This window comes from Chiloscyllium plagiosum, chromosome 3 (genome assembly GCF_004010195.1).
Source record: "Chiloscyllium plagiosum isolate BGI_BamShark_2017 chromosome 3, ASM401019v2, whole genome shotgun sequence".
NCBI classification, from domain to species: Eukaryota; Metazoa; Chordata; class Chondrichthyes; order Orectolobiformes; family Hemiscylliidae; genus Chiloscyllium; species Chiloscyllium plagiosum.
In genome coordinates, this window is record NC_057712.1 from 108,520,490 (window position 1) to 108,541,778 (window position 21,289).

Consider the following 21,289-nt stretch of genomic DNA (forward strand, 5'->3'; position numbering starts at 1 on the left):
ATATTTATTAAATATAGCAAATTAAGAAATTTTAAGTATATTTCTTTAACTGATACTTTTAAGAAATTTATTCTGCCTTTGTGTGTTTGTATGCAAATGTGTGACTTAAAAAGTACACATCAGTGAACTTATCTCTTGAAGAAAATGCTAATTTTATATTACTAGATTATATTTCAATTTGAAAATTCCAGTTGCAGTGCACAAAATTTAGAAGGTACAACCTTAAAAGTGCATAGTTGTCTTCTATATGCTTCTTTATGGATTTGAACATCAGTCAAGTGCAGAAATGTTGTTTCCTAGAGTAATCTGATGATTCCTGACCATGGTCTTAATGAAATGGAATAGCTAGATGAGAAATGAACCATAAATTGGTGAAATAGTACCAAGTGCAAGTTGCTGCATTGTACCTTTGAACTTAGCTATATTGAGAATTCCGTGCTTGGAAGCTTCTTCCGTCTTCCATGATTAAAAGAAAATAATGGCTTATTTCGTTCACTCAAGTGGACCATATTCCAAATCACCCTCGCCTAACAGGAGTGTGGGAATCTTGTGGCATGGTGGTAGTGTTCCTCACCTCTCAGCCAGGAGACCTAGGTTCAAGGCTTGCCTGCTCTAATTGTGTGATTGTAATAATATCACTGAACAGATTGTTTAAAAATACCTAGTTTAACAAGGCAGAGAAGCTTACCATTAAAAAGTTTCAAAATGGTCAAATTAATAACATGATTTCTTAGTCTCTGATTCATTAAACAGTTTACATGCTGTTTAAAGCATTATATTATATTGCTATTGATCTTCTTAATTCATTTATTTTCTTATTATAAATTATTAACATTATCTGAATTATCCAGACTGTCAATGTGGTATTTCCCATTGATCAAAAACATAAACTGTAAAACAGTGAACTATAAAACCTGCTGTTAAATGAGTAGACTGTTCCCTGAGGTATGATGTATCCCATTTGTCGCATATATAAAATACTTATGTTTATAAAATATGCCAACCTGATATGAAAGCTATCTTTTACAGTGAGAACAAGTAAAGCACATAGGCAAGTGGCCTAAATTGTAACATTTCATCCAGGGATAATGGATATTGCAATCACTGCCTAAGTATAGGGATCTATTTCTAGAGACAATTGAGTAGTGTGGTGGATTATTATTTTCATCCTTGCAAGTTGAGTTTGCATTCAGCTCAAATTAATAGGATGAACATCTGCTGACTGTTGATGTTCAGGTTCCAATGTAAAACATAACGCAGAAATGTCAACCTAGTTCCCAATGGACATGGATATAAAGCAATTATTAACTGTCTTATAGAAGGAAGTTAAAATTATGCACCTGTAGTGCAAGGGTTTTTTTTTATGTTGAGGTTCATGTAGCTTAATCCAAAAATATGTATTTCACCCAATGATACATTCAATTACAGATGTTGGATTTTAATATAATTGGTCAGACTTTACTTCACAGTTACTTAATGATAAATGTAGGCTATGTAAGAACTTGTAATATATTTGACTGTCTTAAATCATATTTTTACATTAAATGTATTGAGATTTATTGACTGGGTGAGGGGAGCACCAATATTTTAAATGAGATTCAGAATTCTGAGACCAGTGACTGAATGTGTCCAGTGATGTATTTATGGAATGTTTATCAAAATAAATGCTTTGTTTTGATATCCAGTTAATACCTTGGTGAAGTTTTATCTGCACAAATATTAGAGTCAAAATGTATTTATTTAACAAATGTTTTGAAAGCTGCACAAGGAACACAAACTGATGTGGATTTATGCTTTCTGACTAGATTACTTACAGTGTGGAAACAGGCCCTTCAGCTCAACAAGTCCACACCGACCCGTCGAAGTGTAACCCACCCAGACCCATACCCCTACATTTACCCCTTCACCTGACACTACGGGCAATTTAAGCATGGATAATTCGCCTAACCTGCATATTTTTGGATTGTGGGAGGAAATCCACGCAGACACGGGGAGAATATACAAACTCCACACAGAGAGTTACCTGAGGCAGGAATTGAACCCAGGTCTCTGGCACTGCGAGGCAGCAGTGCTATCCACTGTGCCGCCTTTCAGAGTTTGCTTTCTTTTTATAGATAGTTAACTTAATCTCACCATGTTGTTTTTAACTCACCAAGAAGTTGGCACTGGAGCTCAGTGGTGAGGACTGCTGCCTCACAGCACCAGGGACGCACATTCAATTCCAGCCTTGGACAACTGTCTGCGTGGAGTTTGCACATTCTCCCTGTGTCTGCGTGGGTTTCTTCTGGGTGCTCTGGTTTCCTCCCACAGTCCAAAGATGTACAGGTCAGGTGAATTGGCCATACTAAATTGCCGATAGTGTCCAGTGCATTAGTCAGAGGGAAATGTGTCTGGGCGGGTTACTCTTCAGAGGGTTGGTGTGGACTTGTTGGGCTGAAGGGTCGGTTTCCACAATGTAGTGGAATCTAATCTTAAAAAAAAGTCAATAATCTAAAGGACTCAGATTATTAACTTAACTTTTTGGTTTTGAAATGTGTATGCCCACAAAAGTAAGCTGCTGTTATATTTGCTGTGAACAATATTTAAGGCATATGTGGCTTCCACAAGTGATAAAATTACTGATAAAATTAAGGAACGTTAAATAGGTATTCACCATCAAGGCAGTTTCTAATATCATAACTTGAACATCAAATTTGATGCCTCAGATACTGTTGCTTAATTTAATAGAACAACACAATTTTGTGGATGAAACAGTAGGGGATTCCAAAACTAGAGGGCATAGTTTTAAGGCGAGAGGGGCAGGATTTAAAGGGGACCTGAGTGGCCCTTTTTCACACAGAGGGTGGTGTATATATGGAATGAATTGCCAGAGGAAGTGGGTAGAATTACAATGTTTAAAATACATTTGGCTAGGTACAGGAATAGGAAAGATTTAGAGAGATTTGGACCAAATGCTGGCAAATATGACTAGTTCGGTTTGGGATTCCTGGTCAGCATGGACAAGTTGGACTGAAGGGTCTGTTCCGTGCTGTATTACTCTCTTGCAAAGTCTGTATTGGTGCTTAAGCAGGACAGTTTTTCAGAGAAGTATCCAGTTGCTAGGTGATTGTAAGCATTATTCCTTGTAATTTTTGTTTTGTGACTTACGATGCATTGTCAATGGGATTATTGCATTATACAAATTTTATAAAGACCTGAGTGCTTATGTTGAACTTTGAGTGTTTCTCATAGGTCTTATGCCTGAACAATAATTGGTTACAGGTAGAAAGCTACGTCTTATAAGAAAATACTCAAAGTAAAGTCCAGTGAAGACTCATACAAATGCAAAACACTAGGAGAACAACGTAATAACAGATAAAGACAGGAATATTCAGTTTGGCAAGTGTAACTTGTGGAACAAAAAATAGAGTTAGCATTTTAGGTTGTGATAAAAGGTCATAGATCTGAACGTCTGACTGTGTATTTCTTTCCAAGATGCTGCCTCACATGATGAACATTCTGGTCCATTCTCTTTTTATTCAGTTGACAATTACTTTATTACTAATTGAACAGATTTATTATGCAGACATCATTGTTGTAATCAACATTAGCCAGTTCTGTTCAGCAAAATAAAATCAGATACTTCACTATGTTCATTCTAAGCCTGTTTTATCATCAAATATCAAATGCCCCTTTGAGCATAAATATTCATAAATGAAATGTCTGCAGTTATGACATAATCATAAATTGGCCAGAGCCTTTTATTAACAACTGATACGGTCAACTGCAATAAATGCAGACCTCATTGCAGTATTGGAAGCAGACTCTCACCCTTCTTACTCAATTTCTTAAATGACTCTCAGCTTCCAAACTCATGACCACTCCAACCTAGAAGAGCAAGGGCAGCAGATACAGGAGAACACCACTAGCTGCAAGTTCCTCTCCAAGCTATTCACCATCCTGATTGAAAATATATCACCATTCCTTTAGTATCTTTGGTTCAAAATATTGGAATTCCCATCCTGACAACGTTATGGGTCTACCTATAGCACATGGACTAGGGCAGTTCAGGAAGACAGCTTATCACTGCCTTCTCAAGGGCAGCTAGGCCTGGGCAATAAACGCATGGCTAACCAGCAATGCCTATGTCACATAAACAAATAAAAAAAATTTGGAGGGACTTGTCAGAGCTGTAATGTTGGTAATTGTGAGGCATGCAGCAACCAAACTAGCAGGGAAACACAACAGGCCACATGGAGAAGATTAAGTTTGAGAACTACCTTTTCTTTTGCATGGAATCCAATAAAACAACATGTCTTTCTCAGGTTTACATGGGCTGTTGTTGGCCCATGCTTCCATCAGAGTTATTTGCTCAGTTTTGTTTAACAGATGTTATTTCTCACAATTTCCCTGGGATCGAAGCTCACCCACTAGGCTTTTTAAAGATCTCCCTTTCTTCATTGACCTCAAAGGAGCTGCCACATCTCTCTCTCTTCCATTATACCTAACCCTTTACTATCCTGCAATCACTGCTTAGTTTCTGCATGGTCCAAGTCCACCCAGGATTTCAAAACTGCTGAAATAGTGGAGGGTGTTCACCCACCACTCTCTTGTGTTTCTGGATGCAGCTGGTGGGTAAATCCTCACTCACTGTTAGTTTTTAAACTCTCGGTGATATCCTTTCTTATCTAGCTGTTCCTGATACAGAGATGTTCAGTGTTTAGCTGGTGTGATCCTCCTAGTTTCAAATATACCATCCTACAATGACGTCTGACATAGTCGTTCTATTGGGACTGCAGATGCTGGCGATCAGAGTCGAGAGTGTGGTGCTGGAAAAGCGCAGCAGGTCAGGCAGCATCCCAGGAGCAGGAGAATCGATGTTTCGGGCATAAGCTCTTCATCAGAGCTGATGCCCGAAACGTCGATTCTCCTGATAGTCATGCTATTGGCCCTAGCCTGGGGGCACAGTCGCTATCTGGCCGTTTCTTTCCCAGATTTCAGAACAATTTATTTCCCTCAAGTGTTTCCCTTTCATTCATTTCTCGGGTTTTTTTAAGCCTCCAGCCTAGCTTTGCAACTTTGACAAACCAATTCCTGACGCGTCACCTTCGTTTCGCTCTTTACTGTGGCTGGAAACTGAAAGTCCCTTGGCCTCGGATTTTCAATTTTGAAGGAACATGCCCCTGGGCACGATGGCTTCAGCACTCCCTGGAGTTTTAATGCGGCAATACTGGACGGGGACTCTGTCTCGAAACCCATTTGCTCTTTGGTTCAAATTCCAAACGAAACAAAAATCTACCCCTTTCAGGCTTTATGAAATAAGACTTTTAATTGCTTTGTGTTTCTAAGCAACTGGGAATTGGATGGTGCTCACAGCTACTGCTTCAGCTGAGGGATTCTCCAGAAGGGACCTTTATAGTTCAGTCAATTCTCGGGACCAAAGCGCTGATTGTCATTTGATATTGCATCTAACCTGCCGGAACATTTCTGATCGTTTACTGGCAATCCTGGGGATTGATCCAACACCGTCTTTCCTTTTAACGCTATTTTGATTCAACAGCTTTCGTCGGAAAGTGCCAATTACATCGATTACTTTGAACGCCTATGTCCAGTAACCACCATTAATGTATTGTATGACCAAAATAAAATCAAGGATGCAGCCTTTCTCTTTCACAGTAAATGTAATTATTGATAGCAACTGAACAGGCAATATCTCTCGGTTAATGGAAGCCGTCCTTGGACGTTATTCAGTGCAAATTCAGCGTCGAACCTTCCCCACATCATTTGGTCTCCCTGGACAATAAAGCGGGAAGTGAAGTCAACGAAACCATCAGGAAGTTCCAACCTGAGCTTCATTTAATCCTCCTGTCCAGGAGAGTCTGAGTCTGTCCTTTCAGCCGTGCTGTAAGTGTGCCCAGCCCAGGCTGCTGTTAAGGGGAAAAGACACGGAATCCCAGAGCGAAGCAGCAGCAGGAAGGCGCAGAGAGTCAAGGATCCATTGCGGCTCTGGGAGTGGGGTGACTGTCAGTGCACAGAGCAGCAATGTTCTCTCTCTCTCTCACACACACACTCGCCAATTTCCACACTGCACGGCAGCTTGTCTAAAGAAAAAAAGACTTCCTTCCCACATATTTCACCAAGAGAGACTAAAAGTCAGCGGAGACCCGAACTCAAGACACTCAGAAGGGGGCACTGACTCTGTAATGTTCGACTGTCACTCGCAGGAACACACCACCGCTCTGGCACTTGGCTGGCCAAGGGCAGACACCCCTCTCTTGTTTGCCCCCCTCCCCACTTTACATCTTTCAAAAGAGTGGGAGGGTGGGGAGTCAATCACAAGGTAAATCTCTGATCGCTTCTCTCATTCCCATCCTCAGTTCCCCTTCCCCTCTCCCGCCCCCAAGACGGGGTCTAGGGGCTGCGGGCAGGTGGGAGGAGGGGCGCGGAGCTGCATCCCCCTCCCCGGGAGGCTGGAAGGCCGTGGGGGTTGGGGAAGAAGGCGCCTCAGAGCTGCTGCTGCTGCTGCTGCTGCTGCCCGGGGGGGTTCCTCTCTGAGAGCTCCCCCACAGGCACCGCCAGGTGGTAGAAGCTCGGCAGCCGCAGGTCATAGCGCAGCCCGTTACTCAGGCACACCTTGTCATTCAGTGAGTACAGTTTGTCGGCAATGTCCTTCCCAATCAAGACCGAGAAGAGCCTGGAAATGCGGCGGTGCTGGGCGAACAACAAGTACAGCTTCTTCCTCCTCCAGGCTGCGAAGCGACAGCTGGTCTCGGCTGTTAGGGTCACCTGGACGGGGTGGGCAAAGGGAGTATCAGAAAGGCAGACAAAACATCACTTGCACCGACGGTGACCATCGTATAACCCTTCAAACAAAATAAAAATTCCAGAGAAAAGGAAGCCAACCATCCAGCCAACTGAGCTGACCGACCCCCCCATCAGAGTGCAGGACAAAGCGATACAGTCTCAGAATCCAGGGGCCAATGTAAGACTGAGATCGGGAGGCATTCCTTCTCTCAGAGAATTGTGAACGTTTGAAACTCAGTTTCCCTGCCCATGTGCGATGGAACCAAATCCGCCCTTCGAAGCCAAACAAGTTGCTGCACTCTGAAGCCCAAAGCACACTTCCTCTCAGCAAACAGCCAGTGCAGGGTTCCGGCTTGACCAACGCCCCGAACGCGTCCCCAGGCTCACGTCAGGGCGCCAGACGGTGGATAGTGGCGGCCCAGTGATGGTGCACTGTACAGAGACCACTGATACCTCCTGGACTCCCCCTTAACCATAACAACCCACACACTGGTGTGGCTGGCTCTTGCCATTTCACGATGACACATAATAGGACTGCAAGAAATAGGTACAGGAGGCGGCTGTTCGGCCCCTCGAGTCTTTGACAGTCCTTGATTTGTGCCATTCTCCCCACCAACAACAACCCTCCAACCCCCAGGTACCTTCCCTGCAACGGGAAAACATGCAAAACCTGCTGGTACACCAGCCCCGTCACCTCCATCCAGGGCCCCAAACAGTCCTTCCAGGTGAGACAGAGGTTCCCCTGCCTCTCCTCCAACCTAGTTTACTGCATCAGGAGCTCCCGATGTGGTCTTCTCTACATCGGGGAGACCAGAGAATGGTTCGCCGAGCATCACAGCGGGGCCTGCAGTGGCCGACCGGACCTCCTAGTCACTGCCCCATTTTAATTCCCCTTCCCACTCCCCGTTTGATATGACCATCCATGGCCTCCTCCATTGCCACAGCGAATCAGACCATAAATTGGAGGAACAACCCTTTATCTTCCGCCTGGGCAGTCTACAGGCCGGAGCACTCAACACTCAGTTCTCCAATTTCAAATATCCTCCCTTCCCATCCTCCCCACTCCCTTCCCAGCCCCTCCTCCTCCCTTCCCAGCACTCCCCACCGCCCCTCCACATCTCCCTGACACCAACGGATTCATTCTTCCCATTGACCAATTAGGTCTTACCCTCTACCATCCCCATTATCTGCAGCTCCCCTCACATCCACCCCCAGTCCTGAAGAAGGGTTACACCCCAAACGTCCACTTCTCTACCTCCTGATGCTGCCTGGCTTGCTGTGTCCTTCCAGCCTCCTGCCTGTCTACTTTGGATTTCATCATCTGCTTTTTTTTTGTCTCTAGTTCAACAGGACAGGGGTGATCCAGCATTCCTCACATCCACTTTCCCTGTAACCCTTGATTCCCCCAGTGATCAAGAATCTATCCTTCTCAGTTTTAAATATAGACCAAGACTCTATCCCCACAGCTCTCTGTGGCAAGGAGTTCTAAAGACTCATAAGTCTCAGAGAAGGAATGCCTCCTGATCTCAGTCTTACAATGGCCCCTCTATTCTGAGGTAAAAAAACAAACAAGGACTGCAGATGCTCCCTGTGTCCCCAGCTGCATGTCGATGATTTTGAGACCAACATAAGAACTAGGAGCAGGAGTAGGCCGTTTGGCCCTTCGAGCCTGTTCCGCCCTTCAATAAGATCATGGCTGAACTCTTAATGGCCTCATCTCCACTTACCCGCCCTCTCACAGTATCCCTTAATTACTTTGTTGTTGAAAACAAATCTACCTTAGCTTTAAAACGTTGACTGAAATAGAGTCAACTACTTCACTGGGCAGGGAATTCCGTAGATTCACAACCGTGTGAGGGAATGTGGCTTGGAACTTCCTCAAGTACAATATTTTAGAAGCGCGCTTATGTGCCCACGTTGTTTGAGATGATACCCCGTATCCCGAAAACATTACAAAGACTAGGTGACTCTCGCAAGAGCTCGCTCCTCTCCTTACCTGGAAGATCCCTTCCTCTGACGGTCTGAGTGAATCCCATTCTGGAGAATCCAAAAACTGATAGGGATAGATATAATGTAAAAACTCCCCGTCCACCGTCACCCGAATCCTGTTAAGGAACAAGAGTGAGGAGCGAAATGAGCACAGTCGAGGAGCGGCTATCAAAAAGAAGCAATAATTGAATCAGTAAATGGTTGAGAACTTGGGGAAAATGGTCAGCAATAGGCAGCTTGGTGGAGAGAGTGAACTCGGTCTGTTCCCCCTCTCTCCGCATGGATGTGCTGACCTGCAGCATGTTCCTTTCTGGGTATTTGTGGCTTCAGTGCAGTTCCCCCTCTGGTGAACACTATCAGATACCAGAACATGTACAAATCTCAAGCACCTATTCAATCTACGATCAAACTGCTTTGGGCTGTCTTAGTTTGGGGAATAGGGGTAGGTACATCCTGAGATTTATCCGGATTTTGATTATTTTCACGGTGTGAGCTTGAATGGACACCAACGGCAGTAGACTTGGCCAGCCCTCATCTCCCGCCCCCACTCCCTGTGTCCCTAGCTGCATGTCGCTACAGGATGATTTTGAGACCAACAACAGAACTAGGAGCAGGAGTAGGCCGTTTGTGGCCTCAGCTCCACTTACCCACCCTCTCACCGTATCCCTTAATTACTTTATTGTTCAAAACAAATCTACCTTAGCTTTAAAAACGTTGACTGAAATAGAGTCAACTACTTCACTGGGCAGGGAATTCCATAGATTCACAATCGCCTGGGTGAAATAGTACAAAACGCTGTCCATGTTGGAAATCAGGAGCAAAAATCTACTGGAGAAACTCAGAACAGTTGTGATGAAGAGTCATTGAACTGGAAATGTTAACCCTTTGTTTGTCTGCCCACAGACACTGCCAGAGCTGCCGCATTTCTCCAGCAGATTCTGCCTTTTTGTTTAAGAAGTGGCTCAGTTCCCAGACAAGACAGAGACAGCAAGAGAGACGCAGATACCAGAGATAGACAGAGAGAGTGAGAGAGAGAGAGAGAAAATCAGAGACGGAGAGACACAGAAAAATGAGACAGAGACAGAAGCAGAGACAGAGAGAGAAAAACAGAGCGAGAAAAAAAATAGAGACGGAGACAAACAGTGAGACCTACAGAGACAGAGAAATGCACACTGAGACAGGAGGCAGAGAAATAGAGGAAGAGGTACAGAGACAGAGACAGAAATACACACACACACAGAAAGAGACAATGAGAGAGAGAAAGAGCGAGACGAACCTGCCAGACAGGAGCAGCGAGAGCCTCTCAATGGGGGTTTTGCCCTCCATGGCATAACAGTGATCCTTCTCCAGGGAGAGCACGGTGCAACAAGTGGCGATCTTCTTGTAGATGCTCAGGGGGATTCCGAGCGGCTGGAAGAGGGCTCCGTACAGATTCTGTAGGTCGTGCTGGAAGGAGACACTGCGGAGCTGGTACGCGATGTGGCTGAGCTGGACGGCGGAGACCGCCAGCAGCGCGAAGTTCCACGAGAAGATATCGGCGGCGCAGGCGTCGGTCCACGCCCAGACCGAGGTGCAGAGGAAACCGGAGGCCAGGAACAGGTGGATGTACAGGAGGCCGACCAGGCCACTGCCGCCCATGTAGCCGAGGGTGAAGAAGATGTTGGCGAGCTGGTAGACCGAGCCCTCCATGCTGTGCCTCCAGCTGGGGCAGGAGGCCTGAGCAGGCAGTAACAGCAGCGCCTCCCACACCGAGCTGTTCCCGCTGGCCATGCCCTGCAACTGGCTGCAAGGACAATCTGAGCCAGGCCGGGGCCCACGCTGCAGCACCGCCCCGCTCATTTAGGGAGAGCTGCAGCCATCGCTTCCCCCAGCACTCGCTCGCTTTGCCTTTCTCACCTCTTTTCCTGAGCAGAGGGCATAGGCGGAGGTGTCTGAGAGCCACTAGGTGCAGTTAGACAGTGCTGTTAGACAGACAGCATGGGGCACAGTCACTGACTGCGAGCAGCCGCCTCAGAGCAGCTCCTCGTCAACATCACACCGAGTGCAGATAGATCCGTTTTGTGGCCACCCCGGTTACTCAAATGCCTTTTCGTCCAAAGCTCAACTTTCTTGCTGTGGAGATTGCAAGTCGCGGAACAGCCGCAGAGGACACTGTTAGCAGTTTGGAAAGGATTGGCAGGGGCTGGGCTCTTCTCTACCTGAAGGCTGGGCGACTTTCCAGATGCCAGAATGAACGCAGAGGGTTAGAGATTTCTTCCCGCGGATTATTCTGATCTTCTGGTATCTGTGGTGTGGGCTGAAAGCAGAATACAGGAGCAAACTTAGTGACAAGGTGGATATTGGGATGAGGTGGATGAAGCTATCTCACAGAGTCCAACAATTGAAGTTACCCCTGAAATGGCAATTTTACGAGCCTGTCTCCTCCGCTCAACAGAGCAATTCTTCTAGACTTCCTGAGCTGTGACCTTGCTCTCACGGCCTTCGGCTGCCGTAAGGAACTGCTTTGGGTCTTTGGCCAGTGCACTCTGTTACTCACTGCCTCCACCTACACTTACATAGATGCGGTGCGAGCAGGCAGTAAGTCAGCCTCCATTCCTTCCTAAAGCACGGACGCTGCAGCCCACATTGAGACTGGGTGAAGGAGCCTTCGAAAATATTCTCGCCATTTGACACCATCCGTTGTTCCAGCCGTTTGGAAGCAACACCATCGAGTTCTGAGACTTGCTCTCACCCTCGGCTTGGAGGCCAGAACTATTTATAAAGTCCATTCCCTCAGGCCGAAGCATTATGATAGACAAAATTTAATCTATACACCTTTATTTACTCTGTACCTGGTATTCTGATTCATATAAGAAACATTGCTGTCCTAAACAAAAGAAAATGCACGGATTAAGGAGTGTGTAGGGTTAACTAGCACCCATCCAGATTTAGCAGCAGCATTAATCACTTTATATATAGCAAGATATATGAACCGCCCTGTTAGTGCATTAAAAATAGTTCCAAATAAATAGCTCGCGTCACCGCGATCTCAGTAGCAGGACAACATGTGACAATTCAATCCAACGCGGGCCTCAAGCAACAGTTAGCATCCAATGGTTATAACAGCCCCGGGGGTTAGAAATCGAGTCATAGAGATGTACAACACGGAAACAGACCCTTCGGTCCAACTCGTTACCTGGTGAGAAAGCACAGCTCAACTCTTCACCTAATCAGAGAATGGTTGTAGCTCGGAAAGAAGGGCCATTTAACCCGAGTATTGCTGCTGGCAGTGAAGAGCAGCAACTCACCTCGTGCCATACGCGAGGGCTCGTCTCGATGTGCACATGCCCCTCATACCACCATTTGCCAAACTTCTTCAATACGTGAAATGATTATGCATTTACCAGACCCTCGGGCAGTGAGTGCACATTGAGCTCTTCTCATTGCTAACAATACAAACATGGAATTGATCATGGATCTGGCAGATCTGTCAAAAGTAACCATATAAGCAAAGTTAATGGCCAATAAGTGCAAACCAAGGTCCTTTAAGTAGTAAATAATGTTGCAACGCAAGACTAAAGCTTTCCAGTTGTATACTAAAATGCTGCATGGGCTGGTGAGTCTGTCATAACAGAATACCCAGGGACAGTGATGGCGATGTCAGTGACAGTGATTCAGTCAGTATGGCTGTGAGACAGCTCTCCAGGTTTTGCGACTAGTCCCCCACATGACAGCTTCCACAAAACTTAGTATGCCGTTGTAGGGCAGCTGCGGTGGGGAAAGACCACTGTCCAGGATTTTCTGTCGAAGCCAAATGGGGGTCTGTTCAGTTGTCGGACCCTCCCAGTACCTCAAATATATGTAAATATAATCTTGCACATTGGTTTGCTTGTTGGATAGTCAAACTCCAATGTTTGTTTTCTTCTTATGCGACTATTCAGAACTGAACTTCTTTAGTGACTATGTGTGTGTGTGTGTGTATATATATATATATACACGAATGAAGTGTATGTTTAAAATAAAAATGTGTGCAGTTGTCATTTCAGGTGCTTAGGTCAATGCTGAATCGTTTAATTCCTTTTTGACTTTCTAGCAATTGTGACACAGCTGAGTGGTTTGCTAAGCCATATCAGAGGGCATTGAGGGTCAGCTGCATTTCAGTGGGTCTGGAGTCACATGGAGACCAGACCAGGTAAGGACATCAAATGAACCGGCTGAACTTGTAAGACAATATTTTTATGCTTGCCATAACTGAGACATTTCTAATTCCACAGTTTTGCTCCTTGAATTGGAGGAATCCAGAACTAGAGGGCATAGATTTGAGGAGAAAGTGAAGACTGCAGATGCTGGAGATCAGAGTCCAGAGTATGGTGCTGGAAAAATCACAGCAGATCAGGCAGCATCCGAGGAGCAGGACACTCGATTTTTCGGGCATTCCTGACCAAGGGCTTACGCCGAAACATCGATTCTCCTGCTCCTCGAATGCTGCCTGACCTGCTGTGCTTTTCCAGCACCACAGTCTCGGCATAGATTTAAGGTCAGAGGGAAACGATTAAAAAGGGACCTTCGGGCAACAGTTTTCACACAGAGGGTGGTACATGTATGGAATGAGCTGGCAGAGGAAGTGGTGGAGGCTGGTACAACTACAACATTTAAAAAACGTATCTGAAAAGGAAAGGGTTTAGAGGGATATGGGCCAAGTACTGGCCAATGGGACTAGATTAATTTAGTTTATCTGGTCAGCATGGTCATCTGTTTCTGTGCTGTACATTTCTATGACTCTGAGTTGCCCTGATGGAATTTGAACTTGTTTCCAGAGTATTGGCCTCTTGATTACCATTCCAGTGACAATACTATCATGGCATCATTTCCCTCCATTGGTGTATTATGGAATATGACACAAGATTTGAAAACAATAGAATATCCTGTTAGGTTTGTAAAGCATTGACTTGAGAACTTTAGCACTGTGGTACAGTGCAAGAAGGATTTGACTCAAACTAATCTTATATCATACCATCTGACAGGAGTACAAGTAAAGATTTAATTCAGAGTTACCTTTGTTGAAGTAGTTTTCCAAACTCTTCCATCTGGCAGAATATCCAAAAGTTTAAACACATGTAGCAACAGGTTCAAGAAGAGCTTTTTCCCTGTTGTTACTAGACTTCTGAATGGACATCACAAATTTAAAATCAAAGGTTGCTTTTGTTTTTTGTGCACCTTCTCTGCAGCTGTAACTCTGTATTCCTCCCTCTGTTCAATCAGCATGTGATCTTTGTATATTATGATTTGCCTGTACTGCATACAAAACTTTTCACTGTACTTAGGTATGTGCCAATAATAAATCAAATCAGTTTTGTGACCTGCATGTTTAAAATACTGATGCAAATTGGTTAAATAATCTCCATCACAGAACACCACACTCCTGTTTACCTTCAGTCATATCCAGGTATCTCGCAATACTTTTAAACCAGAAAACATGTAAAGACAGACAGTAGTACACAAATGGGGAATTTTCTGGTTTGCAAGATGGAACAAGTAGTGTGTCACTGGAATCTGTGCTGGGACCTTAACTTCTTACAATTTATGCAGAAGATTTAAATAAACAGATGGAAGGTATAGTTGTTAAATCTGATGATGCAAGTATAGACAGGAAAGTAAGTTGTGAAGGAGGCATACAATGGGTACAAAGGGATTTTTGATAGGCTAAGTGATGTGGTCTAAAATATGGTAAATGAAGAATAAATAACATGGGTATATGTAAAGTTGTTCATTTTAATAGGAAGAATAAACATGCATATTATCTAAATGGTGAAAGATTGCAAAGCTCTGAGATGCAGACAGATCTGGGTGTCAATGCATGCAAAATGTTAGTTTGCAGGTACAATAAATAATTAGGAAAGTTAATAGAATTTTATTATTTATTACAAGGGGGAATTGAACACAAAAGTAGTGAGGTTTTGTTTGAGTCATACAGAGCACTGATGAAACTACATCTGCCGTACTGTATACAGTATTGTCCCCCTTATTTCATGAGTACACAAATAATATACTAGAATAATACCAGCAATGGGCTAGTTGTCTTGTTAGGATAGGTTGTATGGGCCAGGCCAATATCTGCTGGAGTGTCAAAGAATGAGATGTGACCCAATAGAAACATGGGATCCTGAGGGGGCTTGACTGAGTGAATATAGAATAACGTTTCCTCTTGTAGAAGAAACTAGAATTAGGGGTCACCCTCAAATGTACAACTGATTTTTAACTGAGGAAGCATTATTCTCAGAGAAGGTCATGAGTCTTTGGAACACCTGAGATGATACAATAGCTTTAAGAAGTGTATATGTCCTTTTTTTTAAATGAAGGGCGGTTGAGATACAGGTCTGAGCAGTCTGTTCCAAGCCAATAAAATAAACAGCTTGTGAGGCCTTAGGTTTTTTAATGTTGGAACAACAAAAACAGCCTGAATGGATGGGGTCAAGCTCTCACAGAACCAGGATTTTAGTTTAACTTTGGGGTTTGGAAACTGCTATACATCTCTCCGTCCTACACCAAAACACTTGAGGTCTCTCTCTCTCTCTCAGTCAGAATCTCCCCTTAATGTTCTTTCATCCTGGACTGGAGAATTGCATGAAAGACAATGTATTTTACAGATTTTACCTTTGCCAAGGGTGGATTTATTGGCTGATACTATATTGGTGAAAATGTATTGCTGGAAAAGCGCAGGTCAGGCAGCATCCAAGGAGCAGGAGAATCGACGTTTTGGGCATGAGCCCTTCTTCAGGAATCTTCCAGCAACACATTTTCAGCTCTGATCCTTGGATGCTGCCTGACCTGCTGTGCTTTTCCAGCAACACATTTTCAGCTCTGATTCCTTGGATGCTGCCTGACCTGCTGCGCTTTTCCAGCAACACTTTCAGCTCTGATTCCTTGGATGCTGCCTGACCTGCTGCGCTTTTCCAGCAACACATTTTCAGCTCTGATCTGCAGTCCTCACTTTCTCCCTGATACTATATTGGAACAGTTAAATGTTTAGTAGTTAAATAATCTATTATTCTGTTAAGTTTTCCAATAGAGTTGTTATTCCTTCTTCCTTTTGTTTGTATTTTAACTATAGTGTAAGAATAAGGTTTGTTTTGCATCAAACCTAGTAGTTTGACAAATCAACTTGCATCTGGAACACAATGCCTTATACCTGGCCTTTGAGGCGGCACGGTGGCTCAGTGGTTAGCACTGCTGCCTCACAGGGACCCGGCTTCAATTCCTGCCTTGGGCAATTGTCTGTGTGTAGTTTGCACATTCTCCCCATGTCTGCGTGGGTTTCCTCCCACAGTCCATTGGCCATGCTAAATTGCCCATAGTGTTAGGTGCATTAGTCAGGGGTAAATGTAGAGTAATGGGTCTGGGTGGGTTACTCTGCGGAGGGTCGGTGCGGACTTGTTAGGAATCTAAACAAAAACTTAAAGGAATCTAAAAGGCTGGGGTCTGGCTATTTTCTTAATATATATTCTCTATATATTGTCTGGCCCATAATACATCTTTCCTCAGAAGGTAGTAAAGTCAAGCCTTTGAATATTTTTAAGGCAGAGGTAGGCAAGTTATTGACATGCAAGAAGTAAAATGTTATTGGGAATAGGCAGGGATGTGAGGTAATCAGATCATAATCTTATTCAATGCTGGAGTAGGTTCAAGGCCTACTCCTGCCTTAACCTATCTGTTAGGTTTTTATGAGCAAGACCAACCTTCAACTGATATTTACTGCTTTTTTTGAAACACAATTACAAGGATGCAATGAACTGTAATCTAACCAATTTCATAAAATTTCTGCATACCTTGAAATTCGGCATGCAGAAAATCCAAACATTGGACAGAATCTGCATGTAAGTTGGCTTGCTGAGCTGGAAGGTTCATTTTCAGATGTTTCATCACCACACTTGGTAACATTTAGATTGATAAATTCTTGATCTCGCAAGGAATTAAGGGCTACGGGGAGAGTGCAGGTAGGTGGAGTTGAAATGCTCATCAGCCATGATTAAATGGCAGAGTGGACTCGATGGGTCGAATGGCCTTACTTCCACTCCTATGTCTTATGGTCTTAACATCATCAGTAAGTCTCTGGTGAAACACTGGTGTTATGACCTACTTCCTATTTATGTGGTCTTTTCTGTTTTTTTTCTGAGGATGGTAAATGGGGTCCAAGTCGATGTGTTTGTTGACAGAGTTCTTAGCAGAGGCAGTCATTCAGAGACTCGAATAAACAGCTCTGCCAACCATCCAACCCAAACTTTGGGTCTGCTACGTGGATGACATCTTTGTCATCACTAAACGAAACAAATTAGAGGAAACCTTCAAGACCATCAATAATATCCTTACCAGCATAAAATTCACAAAAGAGGAAGAATACAACAACTAACTGCCATTCCTAGATGTTAAGGTAGAGCGAACAGCCAGTGGGGAACTTCAAACCAGTGTCTACAGGAAAACAACACATGCAGACCAAATTCTGAACTACAGAAGCAATCATCCCAAAACCCACAAATGAAGTTGCATTGGAACAGTATTTCAATGAGCCACCACACACTGCAGCACAGAGGAACTACACAGAGCAGAGGAAAATCACCTATACAGCATATTCAAAAAGAACGGGTACCGAATGAACACAGTCCGCTGATTTCTCAGTGACAAGCCAAAACAAGTAGACAAAACTCATCCAGAAAACCTAGCCACTCTCCCCTACATCAAAGACATCTCAGAAATGAATGGCAAACAACTCAGACCTCTTGGCATTCATGGTAGCCCACAAACCCAACAACACACTAAATCAGCAGCTAACAAAAAGATCCTATACAGACAACAAGCAAAGCAAATGTAATTTACAAAATACCTTGCAAGAACAGTAACAAACATTACATTCAAAGTTTGTGCAAAGATTTGTATCTCGGGTGCTCGTTGTTGTGGTTCTGTTCGCTTAGCTGGAAGTTTTTGTTGCAAACGTTTCGTCCCCTGGCTAGGCGACATCATCGGTGCTTGGGAGCCTCCTGCGAAACGCTTCTTTGATGTTTCCTCCGGTGTTTATAGTGGTCTGTCCCTGCCGCTTCCGGTTGTCAGTTTCAGCTGTCCGCTGTAGTGGTTGGTATATTGGGTCCAGGTCGATGTGTTTGTTGATGGAGTTTGTGGATGAATGCCATGCCTCTAGGAATTCCCTGGCTGTTCTCTGTCTGGCTTGCCCTATGATAGTAGTGTTGTCCCAGTCGAATTCATGTTGCTTGTTGTCTGTATGTGTGGCCACACACAGCGCTTCGCAGGAGGCTCCCAAGCACTGATGATGTCGCCTAGCCAGGGGACGAAATGTTTGCAACAAAAACTTCCAGCTCGGCGAACAGAACCACAACAAACATTACATTGGACAAACAGGTAGAAAACTAGCCACCAGGATACATGAACATCAACTAGCCACAAAAAGACATGACCACTATCACAAGTATCCTTACATACAGATGAGGAAAGATACCACTTCAACCGGGACAACACATCCATTCTAGGACAAGCCAAAAAGAGACACGCAAGAGAATTACTAGAAGCACGACATTCCAACCAGTAATCTATCAACAAGCATGTCAACTTGGACCCCATTTACTATCCTCTAAGAAAAAGAACGGAAATGACATAATCACAGTAAATGACTTCACCAACCCAAGGAGACCTAAGCACATATATAGAAAGCGTGTCATAATACCAGTGCTTCACTGGAGGCTTACTGATGAGGTTACCTAGTAGGGTGCTGAAATGTCTAAAAATGAACCTTCCAGCTCAGCGAGCAAACGTTCATCCAGAACATCAACCTGAGCTACAAATCTTCTCAAAGCTTTTTGGACTGGGGCTGTTTTCCCTAGAGAGTCAGAGGTTGAGGGGTGACCTTATAGAGGTTTACAAAATTATGAGGGGCATGGATAGGATAAATAGACAAAGTCTTTTCCCTGGGGTCGGGAAGTCTAGAACTAGAGGGCATAGGTTTAGGGTGAGAGGGGAAAGATATAAAAGTGACCTAAGGGACAGCTTTTTCATGCAGAGGGTGGTACGTGTATGGAATGAGCTGCCAGTGGATGTGGTGGAGGCTGGTACAATTGCAACATTTAAGAGGCATTTGGATGGGTATATGAATAGGAAGGGTTTGGAGGGATATGGGCCGGGCGCTGGCAGGTGGGACTAGATTGGGTTGGGATATCTGGTCGGCATGGACGGTTGGACCGAAGGGTCTGTTTCCATGCTGTACATCTCTATGACAGAATCCTTTGAGTCACAAACAATTTGAAATCTCAGCATTCAGAACTGAACTATAACGGATATGAAAATCTATCAAGGAATAGAATTGTACTGAAACTCTATATTGGGCATCAGCATTTTAGATTCATGGAGAAATAGGTTATGCTATCAAAATTAATGAAGCACAAGTTGTTGACATATTCCTGAACTATTTCAATGTTGAGGACATTTCTATTATGCCAGTATTGAGTAGTTATTTAACTAAAGAGCGCTTCCAGGACTTTTGCCCACTGGGACCTCAGTTCAAGGTTCGAACATTTTTGCGACTCCTCAAAACTGGAAATTGGGGACAGCAGGGAGGTTTTTTAGTGGGGTGGGGGGAGTGGGGGATGTTGGCCATCGGTGCCCGTCGACTCCAAAATTTCAACTCAAAACTCCAACTCCCACTTCCGGAAGTCCTCTTAGGAGCTACTAAAGGACAAACTTATGATCGCTACTACTCATTTGTTTAAGTTCAGAGAAGATTAATTACTATTATTGGAAATCTTCATACCAGTCAGGATATTGTATGTATCTTGAGCTTAGATGTTTGTATAATCTTTACAAAGCTCAATGTAATGATGCCAGACCAATGAGTTAGTTCTCTGGTCTAAGACTGATTCAAAAAATACTTCAGCTCATTTTGCTTGACAAGATAGTGCATTAGAACTGCCAGACTTTTAGTTGTATACATAAAAATAAGGTCACGTGTAACCTATAAGTTAAAAATCAGTCAACTATCTTGTGCTGGATTATGATTTGGTATATTGTATATGATCCTAAGTATCACACACTTGAAGGAAGCTATCTCTGATGCAGCTTCTATTCCTTTTTAAAAAAAAACTTCTAAAACACAGTGCATCCTATATGCTTCTCTCTCAAATAACTTCCCAGCACAGATTAAAAATGAAAGTCAGCATCTGGAACTTTTCTCCTCCCACCCACATCTGGAAAGATGTAGCACAGCAGTACACAACTGAAAAAATTTGCTCTAAGTCCACAGGATTTACAACTTGAAGGACCTTGCTTTGCACTTTGGTGAATGTTAAATAAGATTGTCAAACTAGTCTGATACTTAAGATAATGTAATTACCCAGTGATGCATATTAACTGGCTTGCAAATGAAAAATGAGCACTTAGGGAAGGTACCGAAAAACAATCAGTATTTTCAGAATAAATATCAATAAGTGAGGGAAGGAAGCATTTGCAGAGAGATGGAATGATTTCATTTGCAATCATTAACAAATATATATATATGGACTGTTTCTGTAGTTCCATGTTAATGAGCTGGGTTTATTCCTAGTTTAAGTATGGATGTTTTGAAATAAAGAACTGCAAATTTGTTAAAATTCATTCGGGGATGCAAGCTTCAGTGGCTGGGCCAGCAATTATTGCCCACAGTTAGTTGCCCTCCAGAAGGCAATGAAATGTAGGGGAGGTTTACTCAGAAAGCTGTTAGGGAGTGTGTTCTGGGATCCTGATCCTGTGTGATGAAACTTGATTTTTATATACATGCTTTAATACTGTTCACTGGTTTGGGCTCTTGGAATTCAAAACAAGTGGGTTTGTCGGTGTTTTTGGAGATAACAATTAGTTTCTAAAGCATAATAATACCCATCATCTCAAGTGAGAAACTATCCAGAGCATTTGATGTTGGTGGTGGTGGTGGGGAAACGGAGAGAAGAAACGTTCCAGATGCTGACTTTCGTTTTTGTGTGCTGGAAAGTCATTTGAGAGAGAAGCATGTATTAAGCTCTGATGTAGTGTTTTGAAATTAAAAAAGAAAAAGGAATTGAAGTCGCATCAGAGATAGTATTGCACTAAGTCAGGAGCATGACAATAATAATTAAGAAGAGTTACTGATTGTATAAATTCTCTGTCCTTTGGAAATGAGCTAGACTGGTCTTGTTAGAGGCACAGCATAGAATTGCAACCTTGTTTATCAGCTGTACCTGGGTGAACTGATTACCGTATGAAGCTTTTGGTTTTGTTCAAACTATAAAGAATGCTAGGGTTGTTCCTATTGTGTTCAAAAATCTTTGATTTTGTGTTATAAAGAATACAGAGGCTTTTTTTTCTTGTTTATCTTCATTTTGGTTATTAATAAAGCTTTGTTTTGTGTTATTGTAAAAATAGGCTGTAACATTGAATGTTTATGTTTTAGTACAATATGACTTCGTGAAAAAAAAGTATCCAACTAGGTTCCAGATGGAAATTTGATTTGTCCAGTACAAATATCAAT

The 21,289-nt window shown here is 43.4% G+C and overlaps 1 protein-coding gene across 1 annotated transcript; it reads right to left on the reverse strand.

Moving 5' to 3' along the window:
* Positions 1-4,839: 4,839 nt before the first annotated feature.
* popdc3 (popeye domain containing 3) lies at positions 4,840-12,617 on the reverse strand. Its single transcript, XM_043687034.1, has 3 exons — positions 10,049-12,617; positions 8,780-8,888; positions 4,840-6,765 (listed from the first exon to the last, which is right to left on the reverse strand). The coding sequence occupies exons 1-3, from the start codon at positions 10,609-10,611 to the stop codon at positions 6,484-6,486; spliced, it is 954 nt and encodes a 317-aa protein (XP_043542969.1). The 5' UTR covers positions 10,612-12,617; the 3' UTR covers positions 4,840-6,483.
* Positions 12,618-21,289: the final 8,672 nt, after the last annotated feature.

Excerpts from the sequence above, each read along its gene's own strand:
- popdc3 (XM_043687034.1), bottom strand. The coding sequence starts at position 10,611 with ATGAGCGGGGCGGTGCTGCAGCGTGGGCCCCGGCCTGGCTCAGATTGT. Across the intron at positions 8,889-10,048 it reads TCGCTGCTCCTGTCTGGCAG|GATTCGGGTGACGGTGGACG; the intron begins GTTCGTCTCGCT and ends GTTCCTTAACAG. Across the intron at positions 6,766-8,779 it reads CAGAGGAAGGGATCTTCCAG|GTGACCCTAACAGCCGAGAC; the intron begins GTAAGGAGAGGA and ends CACCCCGTCCAG.